General features: G+C 42.3%; 2 protein-coding genes across 3 annotated transcripts in view; one reads left to right on the top strand and one right to left on the bottom strand.

Moving 5' to 3' along the window:
• The window catches only part of sdcbp2 (syndecan binding protein (syntenin) 2), a 24163-nt gene extending 19494 nt beyond the window's left edge, over positions 1 to 4669 (top strand). The window contains exons 8-9 of the mRNA XM_031728766.2: positions 2297 to 2388; positions 3136 to 4669. Coding sequence (XP_031584626.1) covers positions 2297 to 2388; positions 3136 to 3190 — 147 coding nt within the window. The 3' untranslated portion in view covers positions 3191 to 4669. The remainder of the gene's footprint in view (positions 1 to 2296; positions 2389 to 3135) is intronic.
• Positions 3499 to 17519, bottom strand: part of snphb (syntaphilin b) — a 38252-nt gene continuing 24231 nt past the window's right edge. For both annotated transcript variants that reach the window (XM_039603974.1, XM_039603973.1), the window contains 2 exons: positions 11189 to 17509; positions 3499 to 6756 (listed from right to left, as the gene is read on the bottom strand). In XM_039603974.1, coding sequence (XP_039459908.1) covers positions 15517 to 17509 — 1993 coding nt within the window. In that variant the 3' untranslated portion in view covers positions 3499 to 6756; positions 11189 to 15516. The remainder of the gene's footprint in view (positions 6757 to 11188; positions 17510 to 17519) is intronic.

Consider the following 17519-nt stretch of genomic DNA (forward strand, 5'->3'; position numbering starts at 1 on the left):
TCCTGCAAATATCAGGCTTTCCATCTAATAGTTTGGTAGCATATTTTGTCATATTGTGTGTATTGTGGAATCTGTATTATGATAGATGAAGTTCAGTACAGAGAATACCATGGACTGAAAATGACAGTGACTTCAGAACGTTTGCAATGCTCATCAGATGTTTGGTGACTGATTTTAAAGATTGCAATGAGATGGCTGCTTCCATAATAGGAGAACGTAATAAAACACAGGGACGCCCAGCAGTTTTAAGTAAGTGCAGTGTTCCCCAGCTATGAGGTGTTTAGTAAGTGTTGAGTAGTTTGCTTCCAGTGGGTGTGTAGTTTCTGTCTACCCTGTGATGCAGGTTTGCAACATGTTCTTATCTCAGGTTTGTTTGCACATCGATTTGATGCACCTCTGCAGTGCTCATGGTTATAGAAGCATTCACTTTGCTTTTGAAGATTTCTGGCTTTCTGCACCACTTGACCTTTCATAGAACCATGATTCACTGTGTGAGAGTATCCAATTAGATCACGGCAAGTTGGTTTTGTGGATGTTTAAAAAATAAATAAAAAAACAAGCAAGCTGTAGAAAAATGTGAATAAAAGCTGGCAAATTCCATACAGTATATAAAAGACGGATGTAGCATCCAGGTCTGAAAAGTCTTTGGGAGAATAGCCTTCAGCTCCCCTGATATGTCTATGTGACTGCAGGAAACACTTCAGTGATGAGCTAATGAGTTTAGTTTGTAGTTTAAAGTCTGGTCATTTAATAAATAAAGATCATAAATCAGGTCATGCTTTATCATGTGATTGATAAGCTGCTAGTCCTTGAGCATGCAGCATCATGTTGCGTGGTTTTATCTGGCCCTCACTCCAGTGTTAAAACAAGATGATGATGACAAAAACTCTCAGATTGAAGCATCACAATGATACTTGACTAATTTGTGGAAGATGTCACAATGCAGTGTTCATCTTTCATGAGTAATTCAATTTGATTTATATAGCGCCAAATCACAACAAAAGTTGCCTCCAGGCACTTTATATTGTAAGGTAGACCCTACAGTAATACATACAGAGAAAAACCCAACAATCATTTGACCCCCTATGAGCAAGCACTTTGGTGACAGTGGGAAGGAAAAACTCCCTTTTAACAGGAAGAAACCTCCGGCAGAACCAGGCTCAGGGAGGGGCGGGGCCATCTGCTGCGACTGGTTGGGGAGAGAGAAGGAAGACAGGATAAAAGACATGCTGTCGAAGAGAGCCAGAGATTAATAACAAGTATGAATAAATGCAGAGAGGTCTATTAACACATAGTGAGTGAGAAAGGTGACTGAAGAAGAAATACATAATGCATTATTTAAGACCTTGTATGTGAGGAGCAGGATTTTGAATTCAATTTTGGATTTAACAGGAAGCCAATGAAGGGAAACCAATATCGGAGGAATCTGTACAGACAGTTTTAGCTATCCTGGAAAATAGCTAGATTTTACTGGACCAGATCTTATTACATCTGATCTTCACACAAGAAATGATTTTTCAAGGTAAAAAAGATACCCAAAGCAAAATATGTGACAGTGTGGCAAACAAATTAGACAGTGACCTACACATCTGAATGTCCACTAGCAGCCAGCTGCCAATTACAAGACCATTTATGATGAACACAATGCCTTATGTGGTGACTGGGCTTGAGCCTTAGTTTATTTAATGAGTAGCTTAGCTTAGCAGAGTAGCAGCATGTGCTGTCCCTGCATCCCTTGACTCTGGTGGAACAAATATGTGAACTCCTGTATGTAACGATTCATCTATTGCATTCAACTTGTAGGTTGTTTTTAAAGGTCTGAAAATGACAAAGCGTAAAGGCAAAGTTTCCTGTAGTACTTGTATACCTGGTAGTTGTTTGGCTAAGTCTTCAAACAACAAACCCCAATTCCTCAGCTACTGCTGTGTTTGTGTTGCTTCCCTCGGCCTTCGTAGAGCAGTTGTGCTGTATTTCAGACCATACCACGTCTAAACGTGTCCTGGTCTTAAGACTGATAGCTGTGCTTACTGAACACTAAAGCAATGTTGGTGAAAATAGAAATTATTTTGATTTTGATGATTTTGAGTACATGGGTCATATTAAGGTGTCCACTTACACATGGCGGTTCAGTTTTAGTCTTTGTCTCCTCTATTCTTAAGTGTTTGTTTGTTTGTTTGTTTTCTTGTTTCTGAGAATACATCTCAACAACAGAGTGAAACTGTGAAGCGAGTGTGTTTGTTTTGCACTGATTACACAAAGTCTTTACATGTCCCTCTGCCTGTGTGGAAATTTCCAGGACTCTCAGATCAAAGACATCCTGACCACCTCTCCGACCACCATGACCATCACCATCATGCCCAAGTTTGTCTACGAGCACATGGTTAAGAGGTAGGAATGCAGCAGAGACTTTTTGTGTCCATGCATCAGTTATTAACATCTGATCTCAAGTCAAACCCATTGTGTTTGGCTCGATCTGTGCGGAATAAGCCATAGAGTCACATTGAGTCACCTCTCGCCTGACTAGCCAACATTATCTTAACATACTGCTTACCACGGTTAGTGGTAATTTCAAATTGTTTCTGTGATTGGCCAGCAAGTCTTTGTTTTCCTACTGCAGTAACCTGTCAACCCTTGAGCCAATCTAAAGGTTTAAATGAGTAATTAATAGGAATGTGTACTGACATTAGGTATGAAATGGACCCCAGGGCTTAATTATCGAAGACCAGAATACAGATGAGCTCCAACGTTATCAGTGCTGCTTTTGGTACTGGAGAAAAGAAAAACATAATGGTTATTGTTTCCACAAGAATGTCATCTTTCACATTTTATCTTCAAGTCCCTTGAAGACATTTATCTGTGATGCATTTTTGCTGTTCCTGATCCACAGACGACAGGGCCATGGGACAGGTCTCTCATTTGCCACACTGTGCACATGAACAGACCCTGGTTTAGTGATGGTGGGGTAGAGAATTAAATGCTCAGAAGTGTGGTGGCACTTTGATTGCATTGAGGCAGACAGTGCTTATTGCCACAAGTGAAACAGTGATGCCGTCTAAAGAGTGGCTGAGTGCCCAGCTCAAGAGATCAGGAAGCCATGCAGCGTTTTGTTGACAAGGTTGTGTCCTTGTGTTGCAGGATGTCCTCTGGCCTGATGCGGTCAGCCATGGATCACTCTGTCCCAGAGGTGTGAGGACCAGGAAGAGGGCTAGAGGATGTCAAGATGTCTACAGTGCAGATTCTTTCTCTCTGTTTTCCTCAGCTATCTTTTTCTCTATTTCTGTCATCAAACCAAACCTCCTCTTACATCACAATCACAAACCCTGCCCTTGCTCATCTCTAACATAATCTTAAGATGCCTTTTTTTCTATTCTTTACCTTTTCTACATTTCCCTCACCTGCTGACATTAGTATGTTTTATATGTTAACCTAGTACTCTGATATGCTTATTGTTTTTCTTGTTTTGTATTTGAGATCAAGGACAGTAAAACAAAAAAAATGTTTTTTTTAAAAAAGCCATGCATACCATCATGAGTCCAGAGCTTCCTGCTCAGTGTGGAGATGAGTCATTCACCTTTTCATAATGCTGTAAAAGCTGACGGACAGCCATCAGAGCCGTCCACACAGATATTCAGCTGCCCTCCTGATCCCTGCACCCAACCCCTAACGTGTAAATAATCTGAGCTGAATTAACACCTGCAGACTCATATGAAGAGATGTGTTGTGGATTCCAGTGTACAGTCATTTTTACATGGCCAGGAAAAGTGATGGTGGTGTTTACCGTTCTTTCTTTTTCTTTCAACATTAAAAAGAATCCCAACATTTCACCACCCAGGTCTGAGTAGCAGTTTCCGCTTTTTCCAAGAGATGGCGACATATCCTTGTAACACATTTCCAGCCTCTGACATTGAGTTTGCAGATGGTGCGTGTGCACATTCCGGGGAGCAAGTGTAAGGAAAGGAAGCAGCAGTACATTATCATTAACCTATGCAGCTGGGACTGTCCACAAACACTCTTTAAGAGCTATGACAGAGTAAAAGACATGAGTTAGCAAGTGCCCAGCGCACCACAGGCTGCAGGAGTCCTGTGAGGCTTTGTGCTTCAAAGAATCGAGGAAACAGTTGGTTTTTGTTTGGAGGGGTCGGCGCCAGGCAGACCCACTAAGTGCACTTTCCATTAACCTTATAAGAGGTCCTCTCTCCTATATCCATTTCAAGTTCCAACAATTTTTTTTTCATAATTGTTGTGTTTGTGATGCTTCATGTTAATGAGAGAAAACTGAAAGCTTAAATTTGATGCTGAAAAATCAATCGGTCAAATGAAAGCATTTAAATTACCCGTCATGGGTTTATCCAGTGAACTGCTGTCCTCTGCTAAGTTTTGTTAAAGGCCTATCCTCTGTAAAATTCCTTCCTTGACTGATGAGCACAGCAAGACTCAGCAGAGCTCACAGTTGTGAATTTCTACTTGTTATATAAAATTTCTCCTTTTAATGCTGTTCGCGTTCAGATGCATGTATTCCTTTAATTTTCTAGGTATGCAATCTGATAAAAAACAAACAAAAAAACCCAACCCGCTGTCATTCTATAAAAACAAACGCTAGAAAAATCTAAAAGTTTATATACGAATGTAACCATGATAATGTTGTAAACAAATAAAGTCTTTCTGCTCACATTTGTGTTCGGTCTCAAGGCATTGCATTTCTCATGTTGCTTCAGATCAGCTGGTGTGGGAATAAACACAAAGGCAAAGCAGAGGTTTCCTCCATGCTCTTTAATATAGGGGCTTTTGCTCTTTCTTTATACAGTGTGGTGGGAGATGTAGCCTACTGATGTCTTTACCTGTACACACTACTGTTGCCATTAAAATAGTTTATTTACGTGATATTATCTGGCAATATTTATGATGTCAGCTAAATTCCTACACAAGGCATTGAATGTCCTCAGTGGAAGGATGTTAAATGACTCCACCTCTGTTACGTTAGTTACTATAGGTTAGGGAACACACACAGTCAGACAAGGACTAAAGCGTAAAGTGACAGTACACATTCAAATATTGTCTGATTTAAAAAAACAAAACAAACCCAAACATCCTCTGTAGTCCTTTCATATGCATTTAAATCACGTGTCTACAGGGGACGTATATATAATCAGTCACCCCCACACACTGTACGCTGACATAACAGCACACTACAACAGGAAGTTCAGGTGTATCTTAGGACAGAGGTACAGCTACATTTTTCAGCACACCTGCAGTACCAGCGTGGGCATTCTCCTTGGCTTTAAAGTTCCACATGGTAAAAATACACCACAGGAATATTTTAATGCAACAGACTTAAAGCTGCTAATACGGAATCTCCAAAGTCCCAAAACAATCTTTAAAAAGTGACCATTGGAAGATATTACTATAGCTGCAAAAAAAAGAAGACGTATGCACAAAATACGTTTTATCATGCTCAAGAATGGTACCTTGCATTCCAATTTTTTTAAAGATTTTAAAGTAATTAAACAAGAAGATCAAATATCCACATCTAATTCAAATTGCGCATGTGAGACTAAAAGTCATTATCAAAGCAACTTGTCAAATCTTCATTATCTAGTATGTGTATTTCAATTAAACATTTCAGGAACAGGAGCCTTGAGAATAAACATGTGCCCACCTAAACATGTGCTAAATGAAGCCGGCTGAGATGGTTGCTGCTACCATTAACAATTAGCTGTTTGCTAAAGAGCTAGTTTTGAGTGCTCCTTTGTTACAAGGGGTCGCCACAGCAGGTAGCTCCACATGTTTGATATGGCACCAGATATTTTACACCAGATGACCTTTCTGACGCAAACAAAATTTGTGTCTCTGTCTGGAATCAAACCAGCCACCTTTCATTTGCTGCTTGGTAGATGTACCCTTTGGTCCTTCTGTCATCCTGTTTTCAAAAGTCAGCAGCACTTAACAGCAGGACTGTCACATCAAAGTACAGTGCAGGTTTACATCAGTGATCACTTACATGATTGTTATATTAGACATTTTGGTACATAATACATTAATGTTGAGAGGAGGAGGTAGCTTTCCACATTGTCACACCAGTTCCCTCACAGATTTATGGCTTTTGGTAAAACAGGGAATTGTTTTAGCCTCTTCATTGTCTTTAGCCAAACCTTTCCCACAATGCAGCTGCATGATGGGCGCACAGCTCGTGCACAAATCATAACAATGCAAACGATGCTGAGAAAACCTCATGATTGTGTCCATAAGGCATTCATTCAATCTTTTCATGGATAGCAATGCATTAATTCAGATTATCATGATTGTCACTGACATCTGACAATTACATAATCGGATCACACAGTATGAGGAAAAATTTATGCTTTAGAAATGAGAGCTTTTTAGAAATTTTATGGCATCTATGTATGTTAATACATAAATGTATGTAAATGTGAAGGGCTAAAATAAACAGTTCTTATTACAGATGAGAGAATACTGCTTTACAGCATTCACAGGAACAAGCCTACCTGCATGTCTGCAGTATCTTATTTACACCTAATATTTGCTTCAGCTGCTCACTTTAAACTGTCACTGCAGAACAGAACAATCTTTCTTTCTTTCTTAAAGAAACACACATTTGTTGGAATTTAAAATCGTATAAGATTTACCAGAAATGTTCTAAATGACAATAAATTGTTCAATAATCATAATCGAGTTAGTATTACATGAAAGTATTGCCAGTCCAAGTTTGACTTCAATTGCTATCTCATCAACACAATGCTTAGTGTAGTGAAGTAGATTTTGGGTTGGGATGTTACATGATGTCCCTAAACGCACCACTGACATCCACACCTTTCAGCCGACAATTACCTGGCTATAAGAAACAGCTGCGCTTCACTACTGGGAGAAGGCATTTGGCAGTCTTGGCAATCTAAGGTGGCTGCAGCACTAGGCAGTTGAGCTCCACATATCTCTTAGGGAAAGCTACTCAGTTGCCCTTAGAGAGTGGTAAGTGCGACTTTTGTTTATTATACTGTGGCATAGTAGGGTGGACTTTTGACTACTGTTTTCCTCTTTTGTTGCAGGTGTATATTATACTGCTGCTGTCTTGTCAGATGCCGTTTTGTTTGTTATGCACTACTTTTATAAAGTATAGTGATTTGGGATGTGGTTTTATGTAGATCTTTTATTGATTGTTTAATGTTTTATCCTTTCCTTTATTGCTTTAGTGGAGGTGTGGCCGCTTGTTTAGAGGCTAGGCACGTGAGGTGGAATCCCCTCCCCGATGCATGCGAGTGTACACACCGGGCATAGGCAGATTGCACCATTTAGAGTTTAGTGTGAGTGAGGTTTGCTGTGAAATCACACGGGTGAGTAATTGGTGGCACCCTTGGGCACTCCTCCTGTAGGTTGCCTCCTCAAGTGGCCGGTCTCCACCATTTTGTTTAGTTGCTTCTTTTTAATATATTGTGCTTGTTTTAGGGTAGCATTGTGGCAGGGAGTATGTTGTTTTAATTATCGTTTGGTAATAAAGGGTTTTAATTTATTTTACTCTCTTACCCCTGCTACCCTAGGTTCCTTTTTAATCTTTTAGTTATGTTTTAGTAGTTTCTCTTAATAAACTTTGCATTATAAACTCCCTTTGTCTCACCTCTGCCTTTAAATAACGAGTCTGTGGGCTTTGGTAGCCAATACAATCTTCTCATTGGCTAGAGAAATCTTTCCTGGGGTTGTAGCGCCCTCCCCCAGGTGGCGTTGTCACTACTTTAGTAACCGTCCCCGGTTATCTCATTTCCGCGACACCACAATCTGGCGTTGTCGACAGGATATTTTCAGGCAGAGATCTGTTGCATGTTGTTTTGTTTTTTTGGGGGTTAAATCTGTTTGGTTATTGTAGTGCAGCGGCAAGACAGCAGCAGTGGCAGCGTCGGGACGGACTTCTGGTTTTTATAAAGTGATATTTAAATACTCTGGTTTATTATGGAGGAAGAGCTCACACAGTTACGAGACTTGGTAGCTCAGCTGCAAGCAGAAAATCGGCGGATGCAGCAAGAGCGAGGATCGGAGCAACCTGGCACCAGTGCTGCTGCTACAGGTTCATCCACCAATGGGCATTCTGCTGTTTCAGCTCCCGCGACTGAGAGACTGATTTATATTCCTCGGGAGAGGAAGTGCCCATGGTTCAACGGTAAGACTGGTATAGGTATTGCCGAATGGGTGGAAGAGGTGCAGGCCTGTTTGAGGGTACGACATCTTTCACCAGCCGACCAAGCCCTTTTCATCTATGATCATCTAGAAGGCGAGCCCAGAGAAGAGATTAAATATCGGCTTCCAGAGGAGAAAGACGATCCCGAAAAGATTTTGACTATTTTACAGGAACTGTATGGCTGTACTAAGTCATATGTTTCTCTGCAGGAAGAGTTCTTTTCAAGACGACAGCAGGAGGGAGAAACATTGCAAGAGTTTTCGCATGCTCTTATGTGCCTCATGGACAGAGTTGCGAAACAGTCCCCTCATGTTCTGCTGAACAAAGATGTGTTGCTTAGAGACCAATTTGTTGAAAATGTGCTTGATTGTTTCTCACGTAGAGAATTAAAACAGTATGTCCGCAGCCACCCTACTGCCACCTTGATGGATGTTCGTCATGAGGCTATATTATGGGAGCGTGGAGGTATGCCAGGGGGCGGAGGGATAGAAGTTACTCGGTTCCCCGGCGCTAGGCTTCCAACACACTGTCCAGGAGGTCCCTTTTAGAGGTAGTCCGGCAGGTATTGCACCCTATGCCTCTGAAATACGGGAGTTAAAAGAGATTCTTAAAAGTCAGCAAGAGCAGTTGAATCAGCTCGCAAAGAGTCTTGCTGCTTTGAATAGTGCTTCCACACCATATCCTGCCTCACGTAATAAGGCTGTCATTTGCAGACGGTGCCAGAAGGTTGGGCATTTTGCCAGGGAGTGCCCTGGTGAGCCCACAGTCATGCCTGTGCAGTCAGCTGGTACAGCAACGCAAGCCAGTTTGAGTAATGTCGTTTGTTCTTCCATGCAGGAAAACTTCCACCCCTGAACCATTGAGCCGAGATTCAGGTGGGGGCATCCTAGGCTCAGAGTTTGTATTACCTGACCCGTTGCCGCAGGTTACTGGTGGGAAACCAGTAACTGGTAGGAAACCAGTAACCCCGCTGTCAAAACCATCACTTCACCCCTCTCTGGGCACGCATTGTCTGACCTTCGTATGTTGCAGGAGACTGACCCGTGATCCGGGAGTTTCTGCCCTTTTGGAGGCGGAGGCGGGCCCTGACGCTAAGGAGCGTGGTCGCACTTCAAGGCTGGCCCTCGGGTTGGTCAGGCAATGGAGTAGGCTAGTGGGGCGGAATGGGGTGTTATATCGGAAGGTCTGTCATCCAAGGAGAGGAGAGACACTGCAGGTATTGCTGCCAAAGTCCCTTCAGGGTCAAGTTTTGCAACATGTGTGCCAGGAGCATGGTCATCAGGGTGTTCGGAGCACGGTAGATGTGGTTTCTCAATGGTGCTACTGGGTAGGGATGTATAGAGACGCCCAACGGTGGTGCCAGGAGTGTGAGCGATGCCAGTCGGCTCAAGATGCACCAACCAACCGAAGCAAATCCTGTAGCTGATTGGCGAAGAAGCGCCACGACCAGCAAGCTAAGGATGCTCCCCTGCGAGAAGGTCAGTTGGTCTATCTGAAGAAAGTTGGACTCGGAGGTTGTGATAAAAGTAAGGGTGCTATGAGTTCATTGGCGTATAAAGTGCTAAAGGCCCCTCACCAAAATGGGTCCATGTATACTACTGCCCTGTAGAAGAACCGATGCACGGTGGCGAGTGGTTTTATTGGTCTCTGAACCTATTCCAGCCCCAAGCAGTTGCCAACAAAGACCAGAGACTCCTAGCCCTCGTGAGGTCAGATGAGCTAGAACCCTCAACGTCCTCCGCGAGGTCGGCCTGCCCTGACCAGCTGCCAGTTATGGCTGGTGTTCATAACGATATAGCCCCTTTACGCAGGACTAATCGTGGTAATGCTGGGATGCACCCAAATCCGCACCATTTGCCCCAGGCAGCAGGAAGTAGAGCAATAGAGGCCGTGAACTCACAGGCACCTGTGCCTACTACAGTTACCCTGTTTAGACCTTGGCAGTGAGTGTCAATCGTCGGGACGACGATTCAAATCTCGGGGTAGATTGTAGTGAAGTAGATTTTGGGTTGGGATGTTACATGATGTCCCTAAACGCACCACTGACATCCACACCTTTCAGCCGACAATTACCTGGCTATAAGAAACAGCTGCGCTTCACTACTGGGAGAAGGCATTTGGCAGTCTTGGCAATCTAAGGTGGCTGCAGCACTAGGCAGTTGAGCTCCACATATCTCTTAGGGAAAGCTACTCAGTTGCCCTTAGAGAGTGGTAAGTGCGACTTTTGTTTATTATACTGTGGCATAGTAGGGTGGACTTTTGACTACTGTTTTCCTCTTTTGTTGCAGGTGTATATTATACTGCTGCTGTCTTGTCAGATGCCGTTTTGTTTGTTATGCACTACTTTTATAAAGTATAGTGATTTGGGATGTGGTTTTATGTAGATCTTTTATTGATTGTTTAATGTTTTATCCTTTCCTTTATTGCTTTAGTGGAGGTGTGGCCGCTTGTTTAGAGGCTAGGCACGTGAGGTGGAATCCCTCCCGATGCATGCGAGTGTACACACCGGGCATAGGCAGATTGCACCATTTAGAGTTTAGTGTGAGTGAGGTTTGCTGTGAAATCACACGGGTGAGTAATTGGTGGCACCCTTGGGCACTCCTCCTGTAGGTTGCCTCCTCAAGTGGCCGGTCTCCACCATTTTGTTTAGTTGCTTCTTTTTAATATATTGTGCTTGTTTTAGGGTAGCATTGTGGCAGGAGTATGTTGTTTTAATTATCGTTTGGTAATAAAGGGTTTTAATTTATTTTACTCTCTTACCCCTGCTACCCTAGGTTCCTTTTTAATCTTTTAGTTATGTTTTAGTAGTTTCTCTTAATAAACTTTGCATTATAAACTCCCTTTGTCTCACCTCTGCCTTTAAATAACGAGTCTGTGGGCTTTGGTAGCCAATACAATCTTCTCATTGGCTAGAGAAATCTTTCCTGGGGTTGTAGCGCCCTCCCCCAGGTGGCGTTGTCACTACTTTAGTAACCGTCCCCGGTTATCTCATTTCCGCGACACCACATTAGTTCTGTAACCAGAATAAAAAGTGGAGTTGAAGGCAAGAGGACCAGTAGATCAGAATCTGTCATTAGAGAACAGATGCCCACTCATCTTTTCACTTTCAACTTATGTTGAAAAAGTTATGACATTTTATGAAGAACATGAAATTTTCGGGCTAACCTCAAACTTGTCAGTGCTAAGTTACAATCTCAACTTCAAGTAATTGCTTAAAATTCATAAAGTGAACAGTAGTACAAAAAATATAAACCAAATGGTTAAAAGAATAGAATAGAAAAAAGAATAAAAGCCTTTTTTTTAAACGCAGAACAATTTGAGTTGCTGTTTTTTTGCTGGTTGTGTTGGAACATTTTTCATTTAAATCGGGACAGATTTAGAGTTATTCCATGGAGGGATTATTCAAACACGCCCCCTGGGCACAGGAGTTTGCACTGAAGACCAAAACATTTTGTAAATACTTGGTGTGATTGTTTTGTGTCACTTTATAGTAGTTTTGCATCTGCTTGTAACTTTACATTCCACAAACATCTTGGTGATTTTGCGCTGCTTTGATTTCCCTCTGTGGTTGATTTTTCTTTTATTGATTGCTGTGGTTCCCTTTGTGGTTGTTCCTCATGTATTTGAAGTTCTTTGGTGTGTCTTTGTAGTTGTATGCAGTTGTTTTAAGCATCTTTGTGGTTGTGTCTCAGTGTCATTTTGTGGTTTTATGTCTGTGCAGTTGTTTTTCTTCTTCCTGTAGCCCTTTTACATCTTTTTGTAGTCATTTAGATAGAATTTCACATCTATTTGTATTTACTTAAGCTCTCTTTGAAGTCATTTTTTCATATTTTTGTAGCCACTTCAAATCTCTTGGAAGTGATTTTGCATCTCTTTTAAGTATTAAACATCTCTACAGTTGTATTCTCTCTGCATGTTTTGTTGCTTCAAAGTCATTTGGGAAATCTCTTTGAAGTCATTTTAATCTCTGTACAGTTTAGGCACCTCAACAATTGTTTGTTTTATACATCTTTGAGGTCATTTTATATCACTGCAGCGACTTTCTCTTTCTTTGTAGTTGCTTTCTTTTTTTTTTATCCAGCTCTCTTGCAGACCTTAGTACTCGTTGTCATTTCCTGTCTCGTTGTAGGGTTCTTTATGTTTTTTTCCTTTTACATGACTTTGTAGTCACTTTAGGTCTCTCTGAAGTCATTTTGCATCTTTTTGTAGTCATTAGACATCTCTTGCATTGGTTTTACGTCTCTTGTAGTTGTTTTGTGTCATTTTTGTAGTTGCTTGGTTTCTTTTTGGAGTAGTTTTAAACTCTGTCATCATTCATATTGCTATATGACTGACGGGTGGCTGTAGCTCAGGAGGTAGAGCAGGTCCTCTACTGATTGCAAAGGTTGGTGGTTCAATCCCTGGCTCCCCATAGTCTGCGTACCAAATATTCTTGGGCAAGATAATAACCCCAAGTTGCTTTCCCATCTCAGCATCAATTTGTGTGAATGTTAGTTAGAAAGCACTTAAAAACATAGAAGACAATGCTTGGGTGAATCTGGCATGTTGTATTGAGTACTCTGGGAGAGAAAAGTGTTAAATGAGAATTAGTCAATTTACATAGCATTTTATCTGTTAGCTACTGGCAGTTTGTTTTCCACCTCCTTGCAGCCATATTGCGCTTTAGTGAGCTTTCAGATCCCATTCCAACTTCTTGGAAGCCTTTTGTTTTGTTCTAGCAGTCTTAGCAGTTAGACCTGTGCCCAGCAGGCCCATTCATAATCCAGCCATGATTTGATTATTTGCTCATTTACACATTCATCTTTCATCATAGTCCTCTCGTGATGCACACATTCAGACAAATAAAAAAAATACCCTGATGCTAAGTGCGTTTAAAACCCAGATCTTATTAATGTACATTTGAACTGTCGACTGACATGTAGCACACGATGTCTGTAAATGCCTTTCAAAATGATCTGTTAGACAAATTAAGATGAGTTATTAGCAGTGACTGACTAGCTCTTGTACAGTGGACTTGGAATACATACTACCAGAGTGACGGTTAAAACTACACCACAAGAGCATTAAGTTTAGCAGAAATATACAGCACAGATCACAGACTGAGCACAACTCATTCCATTCAGAGCTACACTAAGATACCACAGTGAGCCAGTGAGGATCTACAAACAAGTGTTTGATCGTGATATGACATTTCAATTAGATTTAATCAGGTGACTTTCTATGTTAAACTTAAGTAACACAAACTGAGGTCTGTTATTTTCACCAAATGAATTGGTTCTGGCAACTTTGCTTTGAATACAAGCTTAAGCAGATAAGGCCCATATAAGACAATATGACTGAGTATGGAAAATATTCCACCCTAAAATATAATGTGCATGTTACTATTATTACCTTCCCAAACAAGTAGACTGCCCCAATAAATAAATAGATACATAAAATGAAAACAAAAACAAAAGCTCTTGTATGGATTACAGAAACAAATCTAAGATTTTATTTAGAGAGCTTTGCTTTTTGAACTTTGGAGTTTACCTTTGCAAAGACACAGGCTGGCTCTCAACTGAGCTTTATTTTTAGTGTATAGTTATAAGTGTGGCATTGATCTTAGTTTGAATTTAATACATTTGAATAGCTTTATTTATTTAGGAGAACTAATCGTAATGCTCTCAGGGTAGAAACACAACGAACATGGCAGAATAGGTAAATCACCCAGGGACTTTCTATAATAAGTAACATCTCCTTCATTATTAATGAGATTCTGGCTGGCCTCCTGGGTATGCAGAGGCTAAGAGAAATTAAAGTGCACATTCTAACGTCAACGTCAAGTACAGGGAAATGTTTAAGCAGTCTTTAGAAAAAATTTGCAGAAGTCAAACAAGGTACTTGCTTTTATCAGGTTAATTGGCAGGTTACACTAAATAACTGCCTACAAAAGGCGCAACATGAAGTCTTTATTCAACAAGGACAAAGCCTGTTTTTTGTTTCAAGTGATGATTATGCAAATTATAAGTAGAAGAGAATGCTTGGCCACATATGCAATCTTATAGCCAAAATCAATCATTTCCAGGAAAAAAAGCTTTTTTGTGGAAATGCTACATTTACACATTTCTAAAAAGCTTGAAAATACTCTGGCATCTGTATGTATCTGTGTATCTCTTATCTCTTATTATAAAGTAATTTTAATGTAAAAAAAAATCTACTATGCTGCTAATGGAGAGATGCCAAACTGTCTTTCATTGTTCTTATAACAGTGACAATAAAGATCTATCTTAACTTATCTTAAAAACAGTCTCATCCTAAGTGTGATGGCATCATGGTTTTTGTTTTTAGATGCCTCAAACTGCTAAATGCATGAAATAAAGAGTCAGAAACTAAAATCTCAGCAGAAAATTAGAAATCAGGTTCTGTGCAGTTGATGTATACACACCTCAGATTAACCTACTGTGTTTGATTAATAAACATCTACATAGGATTTTTGGCAGAGGTCATTTTAATGATGAACAACATTCCTTTGGGAGGAGGGGGAGTTCAACCAAAATGCTTCTTTGGCCAAGAGAGAGAACTAACAACTAAAATACTAAAATAGTACGATTAAAAGTAAGTAGAGTTTAACTTGGCAGCACAACTGAACTGGCCACAGTTAGGTGTGGAAAATGTTTATGAAGCAAATTTAATAGGTTTGTGTGTTTCTACCCTCGGAACATCCCTGAGTTTTGTGTCTACGTCATCCCGCCATGATGGCAGACACGCTCCGAGATTTCAGTCTTGAAGATCAATGAAAACCATCTGCAGTTGTAGGAAACATGTAAATTCTGATTTAGAGTGGATTTTCCCCTCAGCCATTGCTTAATGACTTGGTGAAGCTGTAGCTTTTTGTAACTTGGTTACACATGTATACAAGCTCTTATACATATATGCCACATATGCACACACAACCATTCAAATGTGTTAGAATTCATAGGTTAAGTAGTCAATGAATCTTTTACAGTTTTCCCTGCATTTAAGATCAAAAGAAACAATCGGCATCAAAGATCCAGGCATCATTCATTTCAATCAGCTCATTTACTTTTCCACAAGCCAGTAGAGCTGGCAGACATCTTGGTAGCAAGGCTGAGGAACATTGGGTGACAGACATTGCAGAGCAGAACCAAAACAGGGCAGAGCTTGCCAGTCCAAGAGCTTCACATTTCCTGTTTCTTATACCCCTCTTGCCTATTCTTGGGCGGAAACTGCAGGACAGGAAGTCCTCGTCTTTTTGCACTTGAATCTTCCAAGAGAAAACTTATACAGGAAAGGTCATGGTTAAGGGCCACAGAGGTGCTGAACAGATTTTCCTCTTATATCTGTGATCCCCCTAGGTCTCCCCCGCCTGCGGGGTAGTGCCTCAGCCCGCCTCCCCTGCGCAGCGAGTGCAACGCCACAGTGCAACAGCCTCTCAGCAGTGATCCTATGTGATACATTGGCTGTCCTTCCCGGACTGGACCGCGACAGAGCCACGCCACCGTCGGCACCACAGGAATGGCCACCGCAAGCAGATCAACTAGGAAGTGACGACTCCAGTAGCTTTTCTGAATCGTCCCAGAGCTAGATGATTCTCCGTTCTCTTCTGCAGTGTCCCCTGTGGCACCGTGCTCTTTTGTTTCACCGTTATCATTGTCCTCATCGTGCACCTCCACTACTGTAACACCACCTATCTCCTCATGGGAAGTAGACCTTCTTGGCTGGATTGTGTGAGGCTTTTCTATAGCTGGAGGCGATTCTTTATGACTCGGACTCAGGTGAGGTGTCTCTACCTGGGTTGATTCTTGTAAAGGACAGCTTTCTTGCTGCGTGTCCACAACTCCGAGGTTTTCAAATGATATCCCACCCTGCCTGCCTTCTCCACAGCATCCTCTTAACTTAAGCTCACCCTGCCATGTTGCTGGCATCTCAGCAAGATCACAGAGTTTTCCTTGAGCCAGCTTCTCTTCAGCACCCTGCCCTTCTATCTTCTCTCCCACTGAACTAATCAGCATCTGTTGCCTTTCTTCTGCCAGTTTGATCACAACAATCTCCACCTGCTCTTCTGCCACAAATGCTTCCTTCTCTTTTTCCTCTTTCTCCTGCTTTTCCTCCTCCTCTCCATACTCTTTCTCTTTATGCACAGGACTTTCCATGGAACACGCAACAGTGGCGGACCGTGGTAAAGATGGGACCACTGGAGTTTTGGGGATTGGCTCTGTTGCTGTACTCATGACTGTTGCTGTGGTTACTGAAGTTGTGGTGGTAATGGAGTCCAACTCCTCATCCCCTTCATCAGACATCCAGGTTGAAGTGGGGCTGCAGGCCTGGGACCGGAAAGTACGTTGCTCTGCAATGGTATCCAGATCGGAGGGATACCCTGCTGCTGTAGGGATGGGGCAGCTTTCTGTCTGAATGCCAGTCTCCCTTAAAGGGTGCAGGTACAGATGGTGGTGGGAGAGGCAGGGGTGGCTCATACAGTTCACTCCACCCAGACCACAACGAAAGGGTGCCAGTCGCTCCCCTGTGCACAGCTTCTCATAGGTAGAAGAGTGTGGCATAGTATGCGGCACAGAGTGGGACAAATTGTGAGGGAAAGAATGAGGTAAGGTATGTGAGTAGGTGTGAGACAGTGAGTTTGGCAGAGAGTGGGGATGAGAATGGGGAAGAGAGTGGGAGAAGGTCTGCGTGTAGGAATTAAGTAAAGATGCTGTTTCCTCAGAAAGGAATGCGGCCTCCAGCAGAAGGTCAGCCCGGCTGGGGATGTTACTCTCCCCACAGCACACAAAGCCGCTGTCCTGGGTGCCGTCACCTGAAAGACAAGGAAAATCCGACCCGTTGTCGTTGCGGTCCGCCAGTGCCTGATCACTCAGCTTTGTGTAGGTGGAACTCCGAGTTAAAGACCGGGCTGGGGAGCCATCACAAGAGCAAGACCCTCTTCCTCCTACAGTAAGTTTGGGTACTCCGCCAGGACTTTCTCCTGAAACAGATGCTGGTGCTGAACCCCCAACGCGGGTCCGACAGCCTGGCATAGCCTCCGCCTCCTTTGCTAATCCAGCCTGGGCCAACTCCATACTCAGCAAAAGGTTCTCCAGCTTGTGGTTCTGAGCGTTGATATCCTGGAAGTACTTCTGGACCCCTACGTCTCCACTGATGCCTCCGGCATCGCTCAGCCTGGCACGAACAGTATCCACAGCCTCTTTGAGCTGCTGGATCTCCTGACGCGCCTCCTTCAGGGCCAGCTGAGCCTCTACACGGTGGCACTCTTCTTCAACCCAGTCCTCCTGCATTCTGTAAAGCCGGCCTCTCAACTCATCTATTTCCGTGTCCCTAAGAGGGT

Source organism: Oreochromis aureus, linkage group 20 (assembly GCF_013358895.1).
Source record: "Oreochromis aureus strain Israel breed Guangdong linkage group 20, ZZ_aureus, whole genome shotgun sequence".
Classification (NCBI taxonomy): Eukaryota; Metazoa; Chordata; class Actinopteri; order Cichliformes; family Cichlidae; genus Oreochromis; species Oreochromis aureus.